Here is a 22215-nt window from a genome sequence, read left to right on the forward strand (position 1 = left end):
TGAATAATCCTGAGATCACATCACTCCTCTTCTCAAAACCCTCCAATGGCTTCCCATTTTACTCAGACTAGAAATCAAATTTCTTACAGTAGGCTATAAGACTTTGTATATATAACAATTTGTACCTCCATCCTCCCCTTTCCCCCAGCCAGCTACTTCTCTGACCTAACCTTCTAATAACCTCCCCTCTTTTATTCTGCTCCAGGATGCTAGCTCCTTGCACCTCCTCTAACATGCCAAGCATACTGATTTAGAGGTCTATGTGCTTATTAATGCCTGCCTGGAACATTTTGCCCCTAGATATGTGTATGACTCATTCCCATTCGCCTGTCAATGCCACATTCTCAATGAGGCCTCTCTTAAAGATAACATCCCCACTAAAATCCGGCCGTGCTCTCCAACCTGCTGTAATCCTTCTGTTTTTCATAAAATATATTGCATTCTAATATACTATTTGAATTACTCATTCATTATGTTTATCTACGTGAATGCAAGCGCCATAAAAGCAAGGGTATTTTGTTGTTGTTAACTGATTGTACCTTTGGCACTCGTGAAAGTGCCTGGCACATAATAGGATTCCAACAAATATTTGTGAATGAATCAATACATAAAAGAATGAAGCCACCCTGACACTTAAAGCCATGGTTCAGGTTTTAGCAACATCACAGTGTTCAGTTTTGCTCTCTTTCAGTTATGGTAAGTCTTTCAAAATTATGAATGGCTAGCCCCTGTTTATTATGATCTGGGTTCTTTGAGATAAAACATTTCCCTAGAGGTTCTATATAAAACATTTTAGACAATATTTTATCCTGAGAAAGCAAATTGGATAACGTGAAATACAGGTAATTTTTTTTTTCTCCCTGATAGCTCATTGTGTTGACAAAAATAGGAAATGAAGACTGTCAGTTTTCTAGGGCTGCCGTGCAAAAGTACTGCAAACTGGGTGGCTTCTCCCAGAAAGAGAATGCCTAGGACTATAGTGGGACACAGAAGGTTCCCCACAAGGAGTATTTCAAAGCTGAGACATTAAGGGCTGTATGAGGCAGAAAAATTGGAAGCAGAGGCAAAATTGGAACCTTAGGGCTGAGAGAGCCTGAAGGTTGTGGGGCATTAAAAATTCATGCTGTAGATTAGCAGTGTGGGGTGTAAAGGATGCTAGGAGAGGAAGAACTGAGCATGGTTAGGGATAGTTGAAGGTGAAGAACAAATGGGACACAGGCCCAGCTTCCTTGACAACATTATCTCTTACCTCACAAATAAAATTTATGCTATGAGGAGTGACTTTCCTATTCGTCTTTCCTACTCCCCAAATAAAAGCATAGGCACACAATGGCTTTGCTGTATTTGCATGTATTCTTCTCATCTTTCTTCTAAGAATGACATGTCCATCCTTCAACCATTCTCTACTTTGTTTAACTCTAGATCCTGGATCCAGGTCAATTGATCATAGATCATGTTGCCTGGATGGCCAATTAACTGAAAGAATATTTTACCATGTTTTCTTATTTCTTGTAACTAATTATAAATTTTAGAACAATTTGTGTTGGAAATCTTCTAAAGATTTCTGCAAAGTTTTAGTAGATTTTGTTTTGTCTTCATAACACCACTTGGAGGAACAGTTCTTTGCACTTGTGCCAGCTGCCTGTTTTAGGACAGATAGAGTAGAAAAACTCTCCCTATGGGAAAGTCAGAGCAGGAGGCTGCCTAGAGCACATCTTCCTGTGGGCCTCAGCTCATGGGGTATGTGGAAGACTGAGACTAATGGGCAGAAAGGGAGAGCCTATAACTGTATTTTTCTTAGAATATATCAACTGAGAATACACTAATGAAGAAATATATAATATTTTGGTTATTTTCTCAAATATATTATTCAATATAAATATAACATGTAAATATATGAATATACACAAATATATGCATACACACACTCACACACAGACACATACTCTTTTTAGACTCCTAGTCTCACACTTTGCTTGTGAGTTTCTTCCTGATTCTGAGATCACTATCTCAGACTACTTTGTGTGCTAATTCTCCTCTCCATGTTTTATTTATCAGCTATATCCTTACTCTGTCCCAGTTTCCTCCAAGCAACCACCAAGGAGCAGCAGAAAACATAAATCAAACATTCTTTAAAACTCTATCAAGACAGAGTGAAAACAATAGTTAAAAGAAAAAACACATTGGGGAAATGGTCATTTGATGAATTAAAATTGCTCCAATTTTATTTTTTTAGAACTATTGAAATAAACAATTATTGAGATAAATTTTGTTATTAAAAATATAACAAAAAACTTGGAGTTGGTAGTTTTTCTGCTTTATTCTGTCTCCACTCTCTTGGGCTTGTCTTAGTAAGTTCTGAAAAAATATTTGCCAAACAAATAAAATAATACCATGTGGATTAAGGTTGATAGCTACATTTGCCTTGAAAGGTCACCTAATTCAAAGTAGATTGGTCTTTGAACTTGGTTTTCTTAGAAGATTTTCCCTGAGGCAATAAAATTCTGAGAGTGAACTATGATACTATTGATATATGTGAATGACACAGAACCCACAAGCAGGAAGTCTTCGATGAGTCCTCATTTGGAGATTTTCTAGAACAGACATTAATTTAACTTTAGAGAGGACCCAAACAGATAGCCTGGAGCTTGGAGCTATAACAGGTGGGATGTGAGAGTGAGGAATCTTCCTTCTGGCATTGCAAATACTCTGGAAATTGCAATCGGAAGCAGATGACAATCAAATTTAGGGCTGATGAGATAATATATTTATGGAGTTATAAACTAGAGAGAAATTTGACTTGGGAAGGGACTTCTGGAGAAAGCCATGAGTTCAATCAGTAAATAAGCTGGCCAAAGTATTCAATTTGACTTAAGTCCTACAATGTCCATGGAGATAACTATGATTATTTTTGTTATTAATGTGGAATTAGCAAACTAGAGATTGATCTGTAAAAGTTTCAAAGGGCAGTGACATAAATATCTTTTTAACCTTAAAATTTTCAAAGGAATATCACTTAAATACTTGTCAGGTATTGCTTGGTAAACAGAGAATTCTTATATTATGTACATGTGTGTATTTGCAGGCTTAGAGCAGTTTGTCGGAAGAATGCAAGATTTTCGATTATACCAAGTGGCACTTACAAACAGGTAAGCAGATGTTGCATTGTAAACCTCAAGAACAGTAAGGATAAATGCTGAATTCACTTAAATAATAATACCATGTAGATTATACCATTTTTTATCTTTATAGCATTTGGCAAACTTCACCTAATTAATGTTTACAGTGTTTGCTTTGGCTTAGTCTATGGTTGTTATTCACTAGTACTACTCTTGGGGAACACCTTGTAATATGAAATTGATCACATTTTCCTAAGGATATTCTGTAAGAAAACTTGATATTTGAACATTTTATAAAACTTGGAATACAATGTTTAAATTTTCTATATGAGGTAGTTTTTATTAACAATACTTGAGAAACTTCTACATCTTCCTTTTTTAAATTGGTTTGTTGACTTTATACCTACTAGAGAATGTAGAACAATAAATATGATTAGTTATTTTGATATATGGGAAATTCTCAAGAGACTGGTCTATTAGACTTGGAGACAAGAAGAATGAGCATTTGAAGTATTGTGATATATTTTCCTATTTTCAGTGAACAAATAATTATATAGACTCAGGCTAGCTTTAATGACATTATTTCCTTATCTTGAGAGTAGATGGGAAATCTTTCTTAGGGCTTCTTAAAGACACACAGAATTTTAAAAAATTTAAGTGAAATTCTGCTTAGGATGCCTTTGAACTTTCTTCTTCAGCTTATGTTATCATGGTATAATAGTATATTGTTGTATGGATGAGTTGATCTTACTTCTATTAAAAATCAAAAAGAAGAATGTTCATTCATATTTCTTCAAGGCAGATGTAAATTAGTGTGGTAGGTTTCCGAATGAGAAGACTAGCCCTTGTAAATTTAGAAGCATTGCTTTTGATGTGGTTCTTAGTCCATGGCAGATCATTAACAATATAAACATTCTTTCTTACCAGGCTATATAATCAAGGTATGCCACAATAAGGGGTGCCATAGCCCTGAAACACAGTGTTAGGTGTATTTACTGCCAACAGCCTTACTATATTTTAGATCACCTTTGTCTAAAATGTATTTACTGCCAACAGCCTTACTATATTTTAGATCACCTTTGTCTAAAATGCTGAAGGGCAATGTTGTAGTAGTTCTTTGGGAATAAAGTTTTTCCTTGGGAGTAAAAGATTTTATACTGGATTCTATACTGGTGGCTTTTGGTCCCATTCAAAACTTGGTATCAGTTGAAAAGTATTGATGAGATTTAAAGAAGGTATGACTTCATGTGATTTAATGAATGGAAAAGCTGCCTGACTCCTTCATTGCTCCACTGGGGTCTGAGAGGAAAAGCCTGGTTTCTCTGGTAAGACCTTGGTTACTAATTTTGGCCTACCTGAAATGTCTGGGAAGGTGCTATGTGGAAGAATGCCTATAAATAGAATGACTAATTCTGGTCTAGAAAAAGTATATTGCCCTTAATGGAAAAATTAAATATATCTACCTGGAATTGGCATTCTTTGACTGTTGGCAGCCGCCATATGATCTGAAGCCAATGAAGCATTACAGGATGTCAGGATCTGTACTGATGAGTCACAGGAAACCATTGACAAATGGCCTTGGCCTCAGTCCTTCACTTAAAACAGAAGCAGATAAAATGATACTTGCTTTCGTACTTCTTTCCCATGGATGAACTGAAAACATTATCTATAACTCTCATTATTTTCCATATATTATTGTTCGCTCTCAGAAGTTAGTTTAGCAACCTAAGTAAATGTGATAATTTCTATATTATCACAAATAGACACAGTAAAATATTGTGGTGTTTAAATAAGTATCTTAATAATCAGACAAGGGCTTATGCATGCCTCTTGATATAAATAAAAAGTTAATATTAAAATGTGCAGATTTTGATATACATTTTATGATAATGAATTTATTTGGCCAAAAATAAGTTTTATTTTATGTTTCATGCCTAAAATTATTAAAGCTAAATGGATACTCATGAAAGCACTAAACGAGTGACATTCATTTGTAACAACTCTTAGAAATTCTATTACTGTTAAGCTCTTTGTCCTTACCGTCTCCCTCTTGACTCCCACAGAGAGGTTCTGGAAGTTTTCTCTGGAGATCTTCTCAGATTGCATGCCCAATCACATTGCCGTTGCCCTGGCAGCCACCCACGGGTCCACCCTTTGGCACAGCGGTATTGCATTCCTAATGACGCAGGAGACACAGCTGATAATAGAGTGTCACGGTTGAATCCTGAAGCCCATCCTCTCTCTTTTGTCAATGATAATGATGTTGGTACTTCATGGGTTTCAAATGTGTTTACAAACGTTACACAGCTTAATCAAGGAGTGACTATTTCAGTTGACTTGGAAAATGGACAGTATCAGGTAATGAGAAACAATAAGGTGTACATTAATTTCCTGTGGTTATTGCAACAAATGCCCACAAACTTCATGTCTTAAAACAACAGAAATATATTCCCTAACAGTTCTAGAGACCAGAAATATGAAATCAACATGTTGGCAGGGCTACATTCCCTTAAAGGTTCTAGAGGAGGATCCCTCCTTGCCATTTGCAGCTCCTGGTGGCCCTTGGTGTTACTTGGCTTGTGGCACCACAACTTCAATCTCTGCCTCCATTTTCACATGGTGTCCTTCCTTGATTCTCTGTGAGCATCAATTATTCCTTTTCTTTATCTTATATAAGGCCCACCCTATTAAACCCAGGATGATCTCATATTGACATCCTTAATTATACTGCAAAGACCCTATTTACAAATAAAGTCACATTTACAGGTTTGGACAGTAGTACTTGGACATATCTATTTGGGAACACAATTCAACCCACTACAAGGTGAAAACTGAACTAGGCAATTGAACCTTGCCTCATTAAAGTAGTGTATTATAATGTATGCAATAAAAATACCTAAAAGACAACATGTAGGGACTTATGTTTGAGATTTGTATCAAAATGATATTTATGAAATGTTGAAAATAATTATTTTTATTAAGTATCAAAAATTAATACAAACTAAGTTGCTTTTTCTAAATTACTTAAGAAGTCTATATATATGACATTTATTTCATAGAAGTAATATTCTTTGTTTATGTCTTTATTTGCATGTTGATTTATAAAATCTGTGAGCAAATGGACAGATACACAATTATAGAATATGTTGCTTTTACCATAGGGCTATGAAGTTTCTGGATGTCTAATACATATTTGATAACTATAATTATGATGAAGTGAGCCAATATATTTGAATCTAATAATTCCATCTTTTGATATATACTGATGGTTAAACTTAAAACTTTAATTACATTAATTAACTTTCCATTTTCAGGTGTTTTATATTATCATTCAGTTCTTTAGTCCACAACCAACGGAAATAAGGATTCAAAGGAAGAAGGAAAATAGTTTAGATTGGGAGGACTGGCAATATTTTGCCAGAAATTGTGGTGCTTTTGGAATGAAAAACAATGGAGATTTGGAAAAACCTGATTCTGTCAACTGTCTTCAGCTTTCCAAGTATGAATATTTTTAAACAATTAATTTAATAGACTGATTGGTTATTAATAACATACAAGTATGCTAGCTCTCTAGGCTGGTGTAGACTTCCCTTCACCACCAACTTCCTTGGGCAGATTCTCCTAAGTCTTATCCCTAAATTGGGTTTAAAACTATGTTTAAAGTTCCTGTAAAAGACATTAGAGTTACCTTATTTCAATCTCACTGGTGTGTCACAATCTGATTTTCAGATTGTTTAGCAAGTTATCTGTGTAAATAGAATTTTCATTATGTTTTCAAGGAACTGTTTTAGTGTGGCTTTCTATGATAATCCTGTATTGTTTATATATGAAATATATGGAATATGCTTTTCCTAGAATGAAGAATTTAAGCTTTTATTGATACTGTGTAGTAATTTCTCAACATTTTGATTTCTGTTTTGCCAAAAATGTGAATAGATTTTCATGACATCTAATTTCTTTCATTAACAGTTTTACTCCATATTCCCGTGGCAATGTCACATTTAGCATCCTGACACCTGGACCAAATTATCGTCCTGGATACAATGACTTCTATAATACCCCATCTCTTCAAGAGTTCGTAAAAGCCACGCAAATAAGGTTTCATTTTCATGGGCAGTACTATACAACTGAGACTGCTGTTAACCTCAGACACAGATATTATGCAGTGGATGAAATCACCATTAGTGGGAGGTATTATTATGAATTTTGTTTTCAACAAGGTTTTTGTCATACTTATTGTCTTAACAGCACATTAAGATGTCAGAGCAAGCCAGATTTCAAGCTTTACATTTTGAAATGATTTCATTCTCTAAGATTTTAGGGGAAGATCTGTATGTGAGTCTTTTCTCTATATAACATTGTTTATATATATATATATATATATAAAACATATTTTATAAATATACATATATATATATATATACAGGAATTGATTTTCAAAAGCTGTTGCTTTTAGAAGCTATGATACTCTGAATCTGACTTAGAAGTGATTTACCCAATGTTTTACTTGATTTGTTCTGGAATATAATTTTCAAATATTCTCGAAAGCAAAGAGATGGAGCTGAATTTGGAGTTGTAACTATAGCACCAGAAAGTTTTTAAGTACAGATCTTGAACTACCTGAGTTCATAGTGCACAGTTCCATGGGTAATACTTGTTTTTCTTTAATGGAAAGATCTGATATGCCCTAAGTAGTTTATAAATGTCTGATCATAATTGAGAACATGACTCACAATATTGAAAAAGAAATGACAGCTGCAAACCTAGGCAGCATACTGTCTAATATAGAAATGTACATATAGAGTATATTTAGAATGGATTGTTCTAGAGGAATGATAGGCCTTGTGAATAAAATATGTCTTTAAAAGCAGACCAAAATACCAGTATATAAGCATTGTTTATTTGCTAAGTCATAGCATAATGAACAAAGCAATACTGTTAAATATTCATCATCTAACTTTGGAAAAAAAGAACAAAAAAATTGAAATATGTTAACTGCATTCTGCAGTTTATTGTCAACTTTATATTATTTTTTTTTTTTGACAGGGTTTTGCTCTGTCACCCAGGCTGGCATGCAATGGCATGATCATGGCTCATTGCAACCTCAACTTCTGGGCCTCAAGTGATCCTCTCATCTCAGCTTCCCAAGTAACTGGGACTACAGGCATGTGCCACCATGACCAGCTGATTTTTTTTTTTCACTTTTTGTAGAGACGGGGTTTTGCCATGTTGCTCAGGCTGGTCTGAAACTCCTGACCTCAAGTGATCTACCTGCCTCAGTCTCCCAACGTGCTGAGATTACAGGTGTGAGCCACCGTGCTCAGCCTGAACTTTATATTCTTAACTATATTTTAAATAGTTTAGTAAATGCCTTCCCTTGGTACATGGTTGGTATAGATATAAAAAATTCCATTTCCCTTTAGAGGTTGGCTTGAAAATTATCTTTACAATACACTGGTTTGGATATTGGTGACAGTCCTTCTGGTATTTCCAGATAAATTAAAAACTTGTATGGATATCCACATGATTAAGGAGAAACTGATTTTGTATCAATTAAATATACAAAAATCTTCCCTGTTGAATTCACACAATGTATATAGTCCTAGGACCTTAAATACATTCACAGTTCAGTTGGTGTTCCTTAGGATTGTGTGATGCTCATGTTTGCAGATGTCAGTGCCATGGTCATGCCGATAACTGCGACACAACAAGCCAGCCATACAGATGCCTCTGCTCCCAGGAGAGCTTCACTGAAGGACTTCATGTGAGTTCCATTTTATGCATGGAAATCTAAAAAAAAATAGTAGAGATGGTGACTATAAATTCTATGAACTTAATTTTGGCCTAACAAATGAAAATAAATTTAAAAAGTGATATGAACTTAAAATGTCAATTATTGCAGAGTTTTTTTAAGAAAAATAACAGCCATCAATTAAGTTGAAATTGTAATTTTTAAAAATAATTTCAACCAGAGAAATTACAACTGAAATCAAACCCTAAGGTTTTTTTCTCTTTTGTTTTTCTTTCTTTGTTTCATCAGCATTATCATGTTTCATAAAACAATTTTTAATGTGTTTGGATAGCATGGCACTAAACAAAAAATAGTTTGATTCTTACTAAAGGGTATTTATACAAAGGTATCAATAAGCAAGAAAAGCATCGTTAGATGCAGAACAATTTTTATGTATTTATGTCAATCAAGATTCATTTATTGCTAATATCAGCCATTTTAATTAATTGAAAATCTGTAGTAAAATGATTTATGAGTTATGTTACTTTAGTTTTCTGTGATGGTCAGGGGAATTCCATAGTTGAGGTGGAATTTTAGCTTCATCTTTAAGGAAAAGAGGTAAATGGAAATAAAATCAAGAAACATTTGTTGGTAGGACTATCTAGCAACAACATCAGAAATAGCTGATATGAAAGAGGGTTCAGCAGCAGTAACAATTATACCAATAATGAGAATAGATAATATAGACTCTTCAGTAAATATGTTTAAGACAACTGGCTGCTAATTTGCAAGAAAATAAAATTAGAGCTCTACTGATTGTATGTACAAAAATGTATGTGGCTTAAACTTTTAGTGAAAAATAACTATAAATATATTAAAATAAAGATTAGAATTCTATATCTTAAGTTGAGGGCTTTTATCAGCTAAGAAAATGAAATACAAACAGAAACAAACATCTGAAGCTATGAAGGAAATTAATGATATATTCTGTTACATAAATATTTAAAATTCTACACAGTGTAAGAGTTAACATAAATGTAAGGTAGTGATAAATGATGGATTGACAGAAAATATTTATATCATGTTAACAGGTAAAGAGTTAAGATTCCTAACACACAAACATTTACAAAATATTAAGAAAAATATAACAGTCTGATAAAAGTGAGCAAATATATGAACAAGCAATTTACAAATGAACAAATTATGACTTTAATAAACATATAAAAGGTTACCTAACCTCAGTTTTAATCATATTCAACGATTGTTTTTAACATTTCAAATTAGCAGAAAATATAAAGATTGGTAATATTTAGTACTTGTAAGACTATAACCTTTAACACATCACTGATGGGATTGCCAGTTGATGCAGTAGTTTTGGGGACAATTTGTCTACCTCTACTAAAATTAAATTTTCAAATATAGTGAACTACATTATATAATTGCTATCATTCTGAAAAGCAGTTCTTCAATGACAAGTGTATGGAATGGTGTATCAGTCTGTTTGCATTGCTATACAGGAAGACCTGAGACTGGGTAAATAGTAAAGAAAAGATGTTTATTTGGCTCGTGGTACTGCAGGCTATACAAGCACAGTGCCAGCATCTGCTTGGCTTCTGGTGAGGCCTCAGAAAGCTTACAATCATGGCAGAAGGCAAAGCCAGAAGCCAGCCTTTTTTAAACAGCCATGTCTAAACAGCCATGACCTAACAGAGTGAGATCTCAATGCTGAAGGGAGGGCACTTCATGAAGGATCCACCTCCATGACCCAAACACCTCCCACCAGGCTAACCTCCAACACTGGGGATCACATTTCAACATGAGATTTGGAGGGGACAAACATACAAACTATATCAAATGCTTATATTTCTATCATTTTGTTACATAAACATGGGCTTATATGTTAGTGCATTTTAGCTTTTCAGATGGTAGCACTGTCTCATACACTCATGTATGACTTGTAAACATCTATGCCTCTTGGACCTTGCCCTACACTTGTGTTTTAGTTTGTTGCTTCACTTCTCTGTGCAATTTATTTTAGGATATTATAGAGCATCTTGCTTTTTAAAAAACAATCTGTAAAGGTTTTGGCAAACTCCATTTCTGTCTTCTGATTCTTACTCTGATCTAATTTGCTTTTGACTGAAACGTTAGTAAGAATAGTTCAATGGCAAGAATATTATCTATAATGCAGACTTTCTCTAGCACATTTAAAATGTAGCCCCACTCCTCAGTTTCAACTCAGAGTCTTTGATTTAGTTATGGCCTACTTTCTTTCTTTCTATGTGCTCAGACCAAAACTTGCATGTTCTAATTTAGATATCCTTTTGAATTTATTTTCTAGATCACTGCTTTATATACATGTAGACCTCACCATTAGTCAATACTTGTTTTAAAAGAATAAATCTTTTATGGTTTTCTTTTGGATTTCTAATGTCTAGAGTCTTTGCATTTGATTTGATTGGTATATTATGAGGAAAAATCTTTTAGAAGAACTGATTTTAATATGCTTGATTGTATGGCTTATCATATTGTCACAGAAATGAAATTAATTGAATTAACTTGATTGATTCACTCTTTACTGAGCTGTAATTGTGTGTTTAAATTTTTGCTAATTTTATTTGTTCTAGATTTTAAAGTTAAAGTAACATTTATTATATTTTTCTACTGTCTTCTTTTGATCCCTTAAGATGGACACTTACTTCCTTATAATCAGTGATTTCTTTCATTAACCTTGTCCTCTCCTCCAAAAAGTCACTAACACCCCAATTAAAAAATTCTTTGGGATGAACTTAGTAGAGCACCTTGAACTGAATATGTCTAGTATTTGCAAGCTAAAGTTTGGCTAATACCTTCGTATGATATGTTCTTTTCTGAGCTTCTCTTGCTTTCTGTTGACTAGTCAGTCGGTATTAGTCTCTCTCATTTGCTTTTGATGTCCTGTCTTGTTTTTTCTTTCTCTCTCTCTAATTGCTCACAGTTAAGTGTTTGATATTTTCTGATTCTTGGATGATTTCATGCTTCCCCTTAAAAATAGAGCCATTAAATGAATGAAGGCTCATGATTGGTTTCAGAAGTCAATTTGGGATTTTCAGACTTGACCTCAGGTGGTGACTGTTGGATTATGAACTAGTGAATTAATTAACTATAATTTGGGTTGAGAATACATTTTAATGCTTCTTATTCAGACCTAAAGTACCTTTTGAAAACAAAAATGAAGAAGTAAACTTTTTTTGTTACTTTCCTCCTTGACATATTTTGATAATTTATGAATTTAGCCATAAATTTTAAAAAGCAACGAATATAATTTACTTAGCAAAGTTTGGCAAATGCAAATGCAGTTGCAAGGAAAAAGTCAATAGACTGTTAAGTTGAATGATTTCTCAGTCCTATGATATTTTCAACAATGTGTTGAAAATGAAAAATGATTTTATAGAAGGATTCATAGTCATGACATTCTCCTTTGTTATCATTCAAAGTATTTTAATACATGTAGAGACTTACGTATCTGAGAAAAGTTGTCTTACGGTAATTTGAAAATATACCTATTCTAATGCTTTTCGTGTTGTTCTACTTTTTAAAATAATACATTTTAATATAAGCCATTCATTTCCTATTGGAATCCATGTTCTTTTTAAAGGCCTGGACATAATCCAAAAAGAATGTCTTCAATTCCATAGTATTATGCTATCCATTAATAATATTACTCAATAAACAGGGCTTTTGTGAATTATATTACAGACATTTGGCAAACAGATGAAAATGTAAGCACTGAAAATATGCCAATTCTTGGCAATTGTCTTTCCTATGAGAAAGTGTTTTTAGTAGAAGCGAAAATGAATGAAGTTCAGAAAAAGTGGAATGATGAATTCAGGGGCAGGTTCACATACTTAGCCATCCTAAGGAATTTTGCATACAAAATATTCTTCATTTGTTTATAAGGTCAGTGTCACAAATTGGTGGCTCACAGGTAGAAACAGTGTTTAAACAGTTTTAATTTAATTTTCTGCAAGTTTTCACTTTAAAATATTTATTTATTCTTCAGTCTTTTTTTTTTTTTTGAGAGGGAGTCTCGCTCTGTCACCGAGGGTGGAGTGCAGTTCTTGGCATGATCTTGGCTCACTGCAACCTCAGCCCCTCAGCTTCAAGCGATTCTCCTGCCTCAGTCTCCCAGGTAGCTGGGACTACAGGTGCACACCACCACACACGGCTAATTTTTTGTATTTTTTTTGTAGAGATGGGTTTCACCTTGGTGGCCAGGCAGGTCTTGAACTCCTGACCTCAAGTGCTCCACCTGCCTTGGCCTCCCAAAGTGCTGGGATTACAGGCATGAGCCACCACTCCTGGCCCTCAACTTTTGTTTTAAATTCAGGGCAACATGTGTAGGATGTGCAGGTTTGTTACTTAGGTAAAGGTGTGCCATGGTGGCTTGTTGCATAGATCATCTCCTCACCTAGGTATTAAGTCCAGAAACCATTAGCTATTCTCCTGACGCTCTTCCCCACACGCCCCCCCACCATCCCTAAGAGGCCCCAATGTGTGTTGTTCCCCGCCATGTGTCCATGTGTTCTCATAATTCAGATCCAACTTGTAAGTGAGAATACATAATGTTTGATTTTTTGTACCGGCATTATTTTGCTGAGGATAATGACTTCCAACTCTATTCATGTCCCTGCAAATGATTTATATTTCTGGTAATACACAGTAATGGGATTGCTGGGTCAAATGGTATTTCTGCCTCTAGATCTTTGAGGAATTTCCACACTGTCTTCCACAGTGGTTGACCTATTTATACTCCCACCAACAGTGTAAAGGTGTTCCCTTTTCTCCACAACCTTGGAGCTTCTGCACAGCAAAAGAAACTATGTTCAGAGTGAACAGACAACCTATAGAAGGGGAAAATATTTTTGCATTATATCCATCTGACAAAGGTATAATATCCAGAGTCTAGAAGGAACTGAAACAAATTTACAAGAAAAAAACAACCCCATTAAAAACTGGGCAAAGAACCCTGAGTCAGCGAGTTGTTGCCAGGGGAGGACATGAATGTCTTCTTTTGAGAACTGTTTGTTCATGTTCGTTGCCCAATTTTTAAGGAGGTTGTTTGTTTGAGAACAGTTCTCAAAAGAAGACATATGTGTGGCCAACAAACATATGAAAAAAAGCTCAACATCACTGATCATTAGAGAAATGCATATCAAATCCACAATGAGATACCCGCTCATGCCAATCAGAATGGCGATTATTAAAAGTCAAAAAATCACACAAATTTTTAATTCCTCACTTCTCTTAATCAGAACATAGTCTAACACTGTGTCCATTTCCTCCCCTGTCAACAACTCGCTGATTCAGGGTGACATTTACCACATTTACAACAGTATCACTCTTGGGCTTGCTACAACATTCACTACTATGTATATCCTTATACCTGGGCGACATCACTTTGGTGAACTACCTGGCCTTGAAAGACTTGGAGCTTCTTAACCTCCTAAAGCAAAATGATTGATAGATTGAGACACTGGAAGCTAGAATTCATTTTTAATTATTCTGAGTAGAGCAAGACCAGCTGTTCATTGCTATATTCATTGTTAACTCCTACTTCTTTTACCCCTTTATAAAAATAAGAACTCACAAATAACCAAAAACAACTCAAGAAAATCTATTAGCAAAGACACTGTTTACTTGAAATTACTGTTTACATGAAATTAAAGCCATGCTTACTTTATTTTTAATTGCATTTTTGACATCTAAAAACATTTACCTTGGGGAGCCTCATTGATTCTCCTCTGTACTCTTTGACTAGGAACTCCGATACATTTTGATATTGTACTGGCAATTTTAAGGCCTTGACTTTAATGTATGATACATACCATAAATACTTCACTCATTGAGAATACTTTTAGAATACTTGTCACATTTCTTTCCAAGAATGAAAAAAAAGCAGTAAATGCTTAATTTACTAGGCTCACTTTAGAACTGATTTAGGGTGAAACAAATCCGAAAGCCTAGATGCTATTCATTAACTTTCATACAAAGTTAAATATTTCAAAGTAGAAATTAGAAATACATGGTATTGAACTTGCATGAATCATTATATATCTCACAAGTTACAAACATATGTTATTTATAAATGTTTAATTTTATTTGAATAAATAATAGCCACTGTTACTTGCATTTTTAAGTAAACTTTTAATTTTGAGATAATTGTAGATTTATATACAGTTGTAAGAAATAATATAAAGACAATTTGTGTACTCTACCAATTTGGCCCATGGTAACATCTGGCAAAACTAGTGTTTTTTTTCTTTTTAAATCAAAAGTGTGATTTGTGTACAATAAAAATATACCCACTTAAAAATATATAGTTTGATGAGTTTTGGCATATGTGTACCCTGTGTAATCACCATCCCTGTCTAGATATGGAATGTTTCTCTCTCCCAAACATTCTCTTATGCTTCTTTGCAGTCAGTGCTGTCCCTGAACCCCCAATCCCAGGAAACAGCCAATCTTCTTTCTATCAATACAGATTAGTTTTGCCTGTTCCAAAATTTCTTAGCATAGGGTTATTTGGTATGTAATATTTTCGTACATAGGCTTTTAAATCCCACCTCACCCCCACTTTTAGATCATTCCCTAATTACCTGTGCTGTTAGCTTTACTGCAACATAGTATCTCTGGCCTGCTTAATTAGAAATCCATTGTAAGTATCAAAGTGTATATATTAAGCTCATAGGTACACAATACAAGCTAGGAATTGGAAGCCTGGGTTTATCTGTCAACTAACATATTTGCAAAGCTATAATATATTTATTACTTCTTTTTCTTATCTAGTACTTTCTTTACTTGATCTAAAAGTTCAAGTGTTGAATAGAATCTGGTTTTAAGAAAAGTGTTGTCAGTTGAAACTTGAATCCTTATGAGTTGTCTTTTTCCTTTAATAGCTACATTTACCTTTCGGGGCTGTGGCCAAGAATGATGCAATGATCAGTGTCTCAGCCAAGTATTGGCACTTCATTGGCTACTTAGCTATTCTTTCATCATTTTGTGACATCATTACCTGCAAGGGTAGCCAAGCCTTCACAGAGCAATTTATTAGTAACCATGAACACTTCTTATTCTTTGGCTCTAACTTATGACCCTTTTATAACATTAATCATAGATCTTATGAATTAACTACAATCAAACTATCAGTATAAATTTTTGTTAGCATTATAAATAGCACAGCCAGCTTGAAACTTTTTATATAATAAGCCTTCCTACCACTCAATAATTTGAATGGTGCCAACATCACACTCTAGAATGCTTATTATATAAATGAATATTTCTGTTATTTTTGAAAGTATGTTCCTTTAGAGCACCAAAGTCCGAAAGTATGAATCATCATGACTAATTTGTGTCATATTTATATTATACATCAGGCTTTACCACTGCTTATTTTTTCTCTGTTCGTTCACAGATTTTACCCTAAATATATTTTGTTTATATTTTAATTTTTGTAATCCTAGTAAATTAATTCATTTTTATATAACTAGCATTCAGACAGTTCATACTATAGGATCTACCTTTGGTATATGTTTAGTAAGTCAAGGTAAAGAATTTCCTTTCCTCTCTGACATGATGATATTATTAATCTTTGAAAAACACTTGTACCTAGTTCTTTCCCTGAGATAGGTATGTGCATAAATTCTTTTAAAATATAAGTTGAAAACATGAAAAAGAGGTTATGAGCATGGAGATAAATTAAGACAGCCTTACAAAAGAAGCAAATAGAGATAGTGAAAATATAAACATAGTAAAGGATAGTATTTGAAGGGATAAGAGTAAAGAATTATCTAAAGGTGAGGAATTACATGATTCTTCTGAATCCCAAGTAGGCTAAGAAAAGTAAATACATACATAGGTATAATATAATAAATCCAGTAATCACCAAAGACCAAGCAACCAGAAAGCCAGAAATCTGATAATCACCAAAGACAGAACAGCATCCTAAAAGCATCCAGAGAGAAAAATACAAAGTGTAAGAAATTAATTTATAAGACATTACTGATATATTTCTCAACAGCCACAATGAAAGCCAGAAGACAGCAGAGTAGTGCCTTTGAAATGCAGAGAGAAGGCAACCAAGAAATTTGGAATTGTATCTGTAGTAGTACTATCAATTAGAAACAAGAAAGAAATAATGCATTTTTAGTTTGCAAATATATATATATATCAATATTATCACCAGTAGACTCTCAATAAAAGAATTTTTAAAGAATACTTTTCATAAGGAAATATAATGTTTCCAGAAAATAGGCCTGGTGTGAAGCAAGGAATTGTGAGCAAGCAAACCAGCAAATATTTGGATAAATATAGAGGAGAATTTACTGCGTTAAATAAAAATAATGTTGTATGCAAGAAAGAGTATTAAAAGTAGCAGCATACCATTAAATGGTCATTAAAAATAGCATTTAAGGGGAAGGGATAAACTCCAACTTCAGCTCCCTCTAGCCATTCTGTTGCACCTTGGGGTAAGAAGAGCAGTTACTGAGAAATACTTGTAAAGTTCACAGCCAATGAGCACAGGGCTCATTAAAAACTGAAAACTAATCCTAGAATCATAGAACAGGGGTCCCCAACCCCTGGGTCACTGGCCAATAGTGGTCTGTGGGCTATTAGAAACCAGACTGCACAACAGGACATGAGCAGCTGGTGAGCTATCATCACTGCCTGAGCTCTGCCTCCTGTCAGATCAGCAGTGACAAGAAATTCTCACAGGAGCGTGAACCCCATTGTGAACTGCACATGTGAGGGATTTAGGTTGTGCACTCCTCATGAGAATTCCTGATGCTTTGAGGTGGAATAGCTTCATCTCGAAACCATTCCCCATGTCCTGTCCTCACACCCAGTTCGTGGAAAAGTTGTCTTCCACAAAACCGATCCCTGGTGCAAAAACATTGGGGACCACTGCCATAGAACCCTTTCCCTCCCCTCTCATCTTACCACCACACTATGAAAGGCCTGTTTACCAGAGTTCCCTTTACCCAGTACATCATGCCTGGATTTCAACAAAAAGTTACAAAGCACACTAAAAGACCAAAGAAAAACAAACAAACAACCAACCTCACAGTTTGAAGAGATAGAGCAAAAATGAGAATGAGACTCAGACATGGAAAGGATATGGAAATTATCAGACCAGAAACTTAAAGCAGCTCTGATGAATACACTAAAGGCTCTAATGGAAAAAGTAGACAACATGCAAAAATAGATGGTAATATAAGCAGAAAAATAAAAATTCTGACAAAGAAGCAAAAAGAAAGCTAGAGATCAGAAACACTTTCATAGAAATAAAGAATGCCTTTAATTGGATCATTAATAGTTGGGGACAGCTGAGAAAAGAATCTGAGTTTGAAGATGTGTCAATAGAGACTACCAAAATAGAAAGGTAAAAAGAAAAATGACTGAACAAATAGAGCAGAATATCTAAGAACTGTGGGACAACAACCAAAAATGTAAATACATATAATGGGGAAGAAGAAAAAGAGGAAGAGAAAGGAAGAGAAGAAATATTTGAAACAATAATGACTAAGAATTTTTCATATTCCAAACGCAGAAAAATCAAACTTAGAGAAAAATATCTTAAAAGGAGACTGGCTGAAGGGGGAACATCTAGCCTATGAAAAAGCAAAGATAAGAATTACATTCTACTTCTCCTCAGAAAGCATGCAAGCAAGAAAAGTGGTTAAATACTTAGGTGTACTTAGGTGTTGATGGAAAAAAAAAATCCACCTAGAATTCTGTATCTTGCAAAATTATCCTTTAAAAGTAAAGGAAAAATACTTTCTCAAACAAAAACCAGTAGACTTTTCTTGCCTTGCAAGAATATTAAAGGAAGAACTTCAGAGAGAGAGAAAAAATGATACAGGTCAGAAAACTCAGATTTATTTAAAGAAAGGAAGAACATTAGGGAAAGAATAAATAAAATAAGTTTTATTTTTCTTATCCTTAATAGATCTAGTAGATACCAGTTTGTTCAAAATTATAATAAGAACAGTGTATTTCATTATTATAGCATGTGTGTAAGTGAAATGAATGATAGCAACAATACAAGACACCAGAGGGAGGAACTAGGAATACTTTATTATTATTAGGTACTCATGCCACCCTTTAAGTGGTATCGTGTTATTTAAAAGTCAACTTGGAACTCTCGTATGACATTATTTTGTCTTGATAGTTCAAGCTCCGCCTGCGGTTCTCCCGTCCTCCATGCCAGGTGTCAGGGGCTGCTCTGGATGTTAACTCTTCCGCCCCTTGACTTCCAGTTCCAAAATGGCGGCACAGAAATAAGCTGCCACGCTACAACCCCACCGCGCCCCCCCTCCCGCCAAAAAGAAAAATTAACAAATATACAGTGCTGAGATTATTACCAGAAATTGTCACAATAGTCCAGAACTGAAATATGAAGATACAACTGTTCCCATGGCCATAAGGAAATGAGAAACACCAAGTGGATGGTAAGAAACCTGACTTTCACATTTGTAGCACTCGTTACCCCATTTTGCCTGACACCAAATACGCAGAAGATTTTCCTTCAACTCACTTTTTTCTACACTGTAAAAATTAACATTGAGGTAAACAACCAGCTTCCCCAGCCATCCTGGGTTACCGGAAAGAGACCTGTCCTATCCATGCCTCAACCCACTGGAAGCATCATGAGTGCCTAAAGGGAGACATATTCCTGAAGATAGGCAGAGACAAAGGGGGATGTAGGTCTGTCCTCCCCAGCCCGGGGAAGTCTGCTCTGTAACTTGACCAATGGAGACACAAGGTCAGAGTGGCTGCTTGGCAGCACTATGATGCAGGAGGATTATTTCACCGTTCTCCTCGGCACAAACCCTTAGGCAGCCTTCCCATACTGTCAGGATATTCCCTTTGGGACCTCTCTTGTTAAGAAGGGCACAATTGGATTGTTTGCTGAAGCCAAGGCGAACCTGGGCTTAAAGCGCCCCCTATAGCTCCCTAGAGGAAGCAATTTAGCAGCAAAGACGTAGATGTATGTCCACAAGAAAAACAGCAGTAGGAAACTATGATGTCTCCAAACAGAGAAAGCAGGGAACCAGTGACTGACCCTAACAAGACAGTAATATGTAAGCTCTCTGACCAAGAATTTTAAAATGCAGTTTTAAAAAAACTCAGTGATCTCCAGTACAACACAGATAAATAATTCAGACATTTATTAGAGAAATTTAACAGAGATTGAAATTTTAAAAAATCAATCAGAAACCTTGGAAATGAGAAATAAATTTACCGAACTGAAAAATTCACTAGTATCTCTCACCAGCAGAATGGATTGAGCAGAAGAAAGAATCAGTGAGCTTGAAGACAGAATATTTGAAAATACATGGTCAGAGGAGAAAAAAAGAACACAAAGAAATGAAGATTTCCTACAATATATAGAAAATTATTAATGCCTCAAAAGGCCAAATCTAAGAATTAATGGTATTCAAGAGGGAGTTGAAGAGGAAGGATTAGAAATCTTATTCAACAAAATAATAACAGAAAATTCCAAAATTTAAAAGTCTACTTGGATTAGTTATAAATGTATATTACAAGCTTTATAGGGCAACCCCCAAAAAAGTTTTAAAAAGGTATAGTTGATATACTTAATACTTACAAAGGAAAGAAAATGGAACCATGTAAAAATGCTCAACTAAAACCACAAGAGGTAAAAAGTATATAGAAAACAAGAATAGAAACAAAGAACAAGGGCAATGAATAAAAAGTAGTAGATATTAATCCAACTATGCCAGTAACTACTTTGAGTGTCAATGGTCTAAATACACCAATTAAAAGAGAGAGATTGTTAGAATGAATTGAAGAATAAAAACCAGCTCATTTTATAATGCCAACATTACCCTGTACCAACACCAAAGAAATTATAAGAAAAGAAAACCACAGACCAATATCTCTCATAAAAATAGATGCAAAAATTCTCAACAAAATATTCAAAATAAAACTATTGAGCAATGTGTAAAAATAATTATATATCAGAACCAAGAGGGATTTATCTCAGGTTTGCAAGACTGGTTCAACATTCAAAAATCAGCTAAAGTAATTCCTCACATCAACAGGCTAAAGGGGAGAAATTACAAGATTATATCAATAAATGTAGAAAAAGTATTTGACAAAATCAAGCATCCATTCATGATCAAAACTCTCCACAAATAAGGAGTAGAGGAGAACATACTCAACTTAATAGAAAATATGTATAAAAACCTAGAGTGACCATCATACTTAATGATAAGAAACCAGAATCTTTCCTGCTAAGATCAGTAATAAGACAAGAATGTTTCCTCTCACCACTCCTTTTCAGCAATGTATTAGGAAGGAATAAAAACAACAACCTCATTTCAAAATAAGGCAGTAAAGGAGAAGGAAAGAAAAAGGATATATAGAAAATAAAAATTCCAAATAAATAAACAATCATAACAAATCTAAATGTGCTGAATATATTAGAATTATGAGACTGTCTGGCTGAAAGAGAAAATGTCTACCTATTGTCTAAGCAGTGGCTGAATTAGGGCAAGAGAATGCCTTTGTCACAAAGTTTACAAAAGCACCAAAAAAAAAAAAAACCCTATTAAGCAAGATTTATAATATTTTTATGTTATATTTCAAAAGCTCAAATGATTTAAAAACATATAATTAAAAATCAAAATTTTAAGTAAAGACATGTTAGTGTTGCTTGTTTTATGGTCCTGTGTTATTTTGTAATGAGAACTGTTGTTTATAATCAGTCCATAATTCCTACCTACCAGTTTTATAAGGTTGGCATGTCCCTGTCTCATATAAGGTTTTACAATGGTCTAGAAACAGACTAGGCATGATGGGACATTATACATAGCTATTTTTTTTAAAACTGTAGAATGTTTATTAACTTTTTCCATTTGGTTTCAAATATTGGTAAATATTTTCTAGTTGTATACAGAGGTTCATATTTTTCCTTTGGCCTCATGCTGCAATGCAGCACAGCATGGTACTTGTGCTGAGGCTGTGAGAGACGTACCTAAAAAACAAGCACACTTCAAGTTTGAAAATTTAAGAAAGCTGGCATGAGCTACATAAATATAAGGCAAAATAGACTTTAGTGTTTCATTAAGGAAAAAGAGCCTTATTATATAATTATGAAATGTAAAATTCTAAGCTTACATGCATCTTATAATATAGTTTCAGAAGTATAAAGCAAAATTTTATAGACCCAGAAAGAGAAATTGGCAAGTTCTACCATCAGCAAAGAAGAATTTAATACATATCTTATTAAAAATGTCTTTTTATAAAAAGAAAGAAAAGCTACATACTAGCCGTTGTCATTAGCAAGACAACACATAT

General features: G+C 34.3%; 1 protein-coding gene across 1 annotated transcript in view; it reads left to right on the forward strand.

Moving 5' to 3' along the window:
• The window catches only part of USH2A (usherin), an 827758-nt gene that overhangs the window by 127945 nt on the left and 677598 nt on the right, over positions 1–22215 (forward strand). The window contains exons 6-10 of the mRNA XM_024239307.3: positions 3086–3149; positions 5183–5477; positions 6434–6618; positions 7089–7310; positions 8790–8883. Coding sequence (XP_024095075.2) covers positions 3086–3149; positions 5183–5477; positions 6434–6618; positions 7089–7310; positions 8790–8883 — 860 coding nt within the window. The remainder of the gene's footprint in view (positions 1–3085; positions 3150–5182; positions 5478–6433; positions 6619–7088; positions 7311–8789; positions 8884–22215) is intronic.

The sequence above is a fragment of the Pongo abelii genome, chromosome 1 (assembly GCF_028885655.2).
Source record: "Pongo abelii isolate AG06213 chromosome 1, NHGRI_mPonAbe1-v2.0_pri, whole genome shotgun sequence".
NCBI classification, from domain to species: Eukaryota; Metazoa; Chordata; class Mammalia; order Primates; family Hominidae; genus Pongo; species Pongo abelii.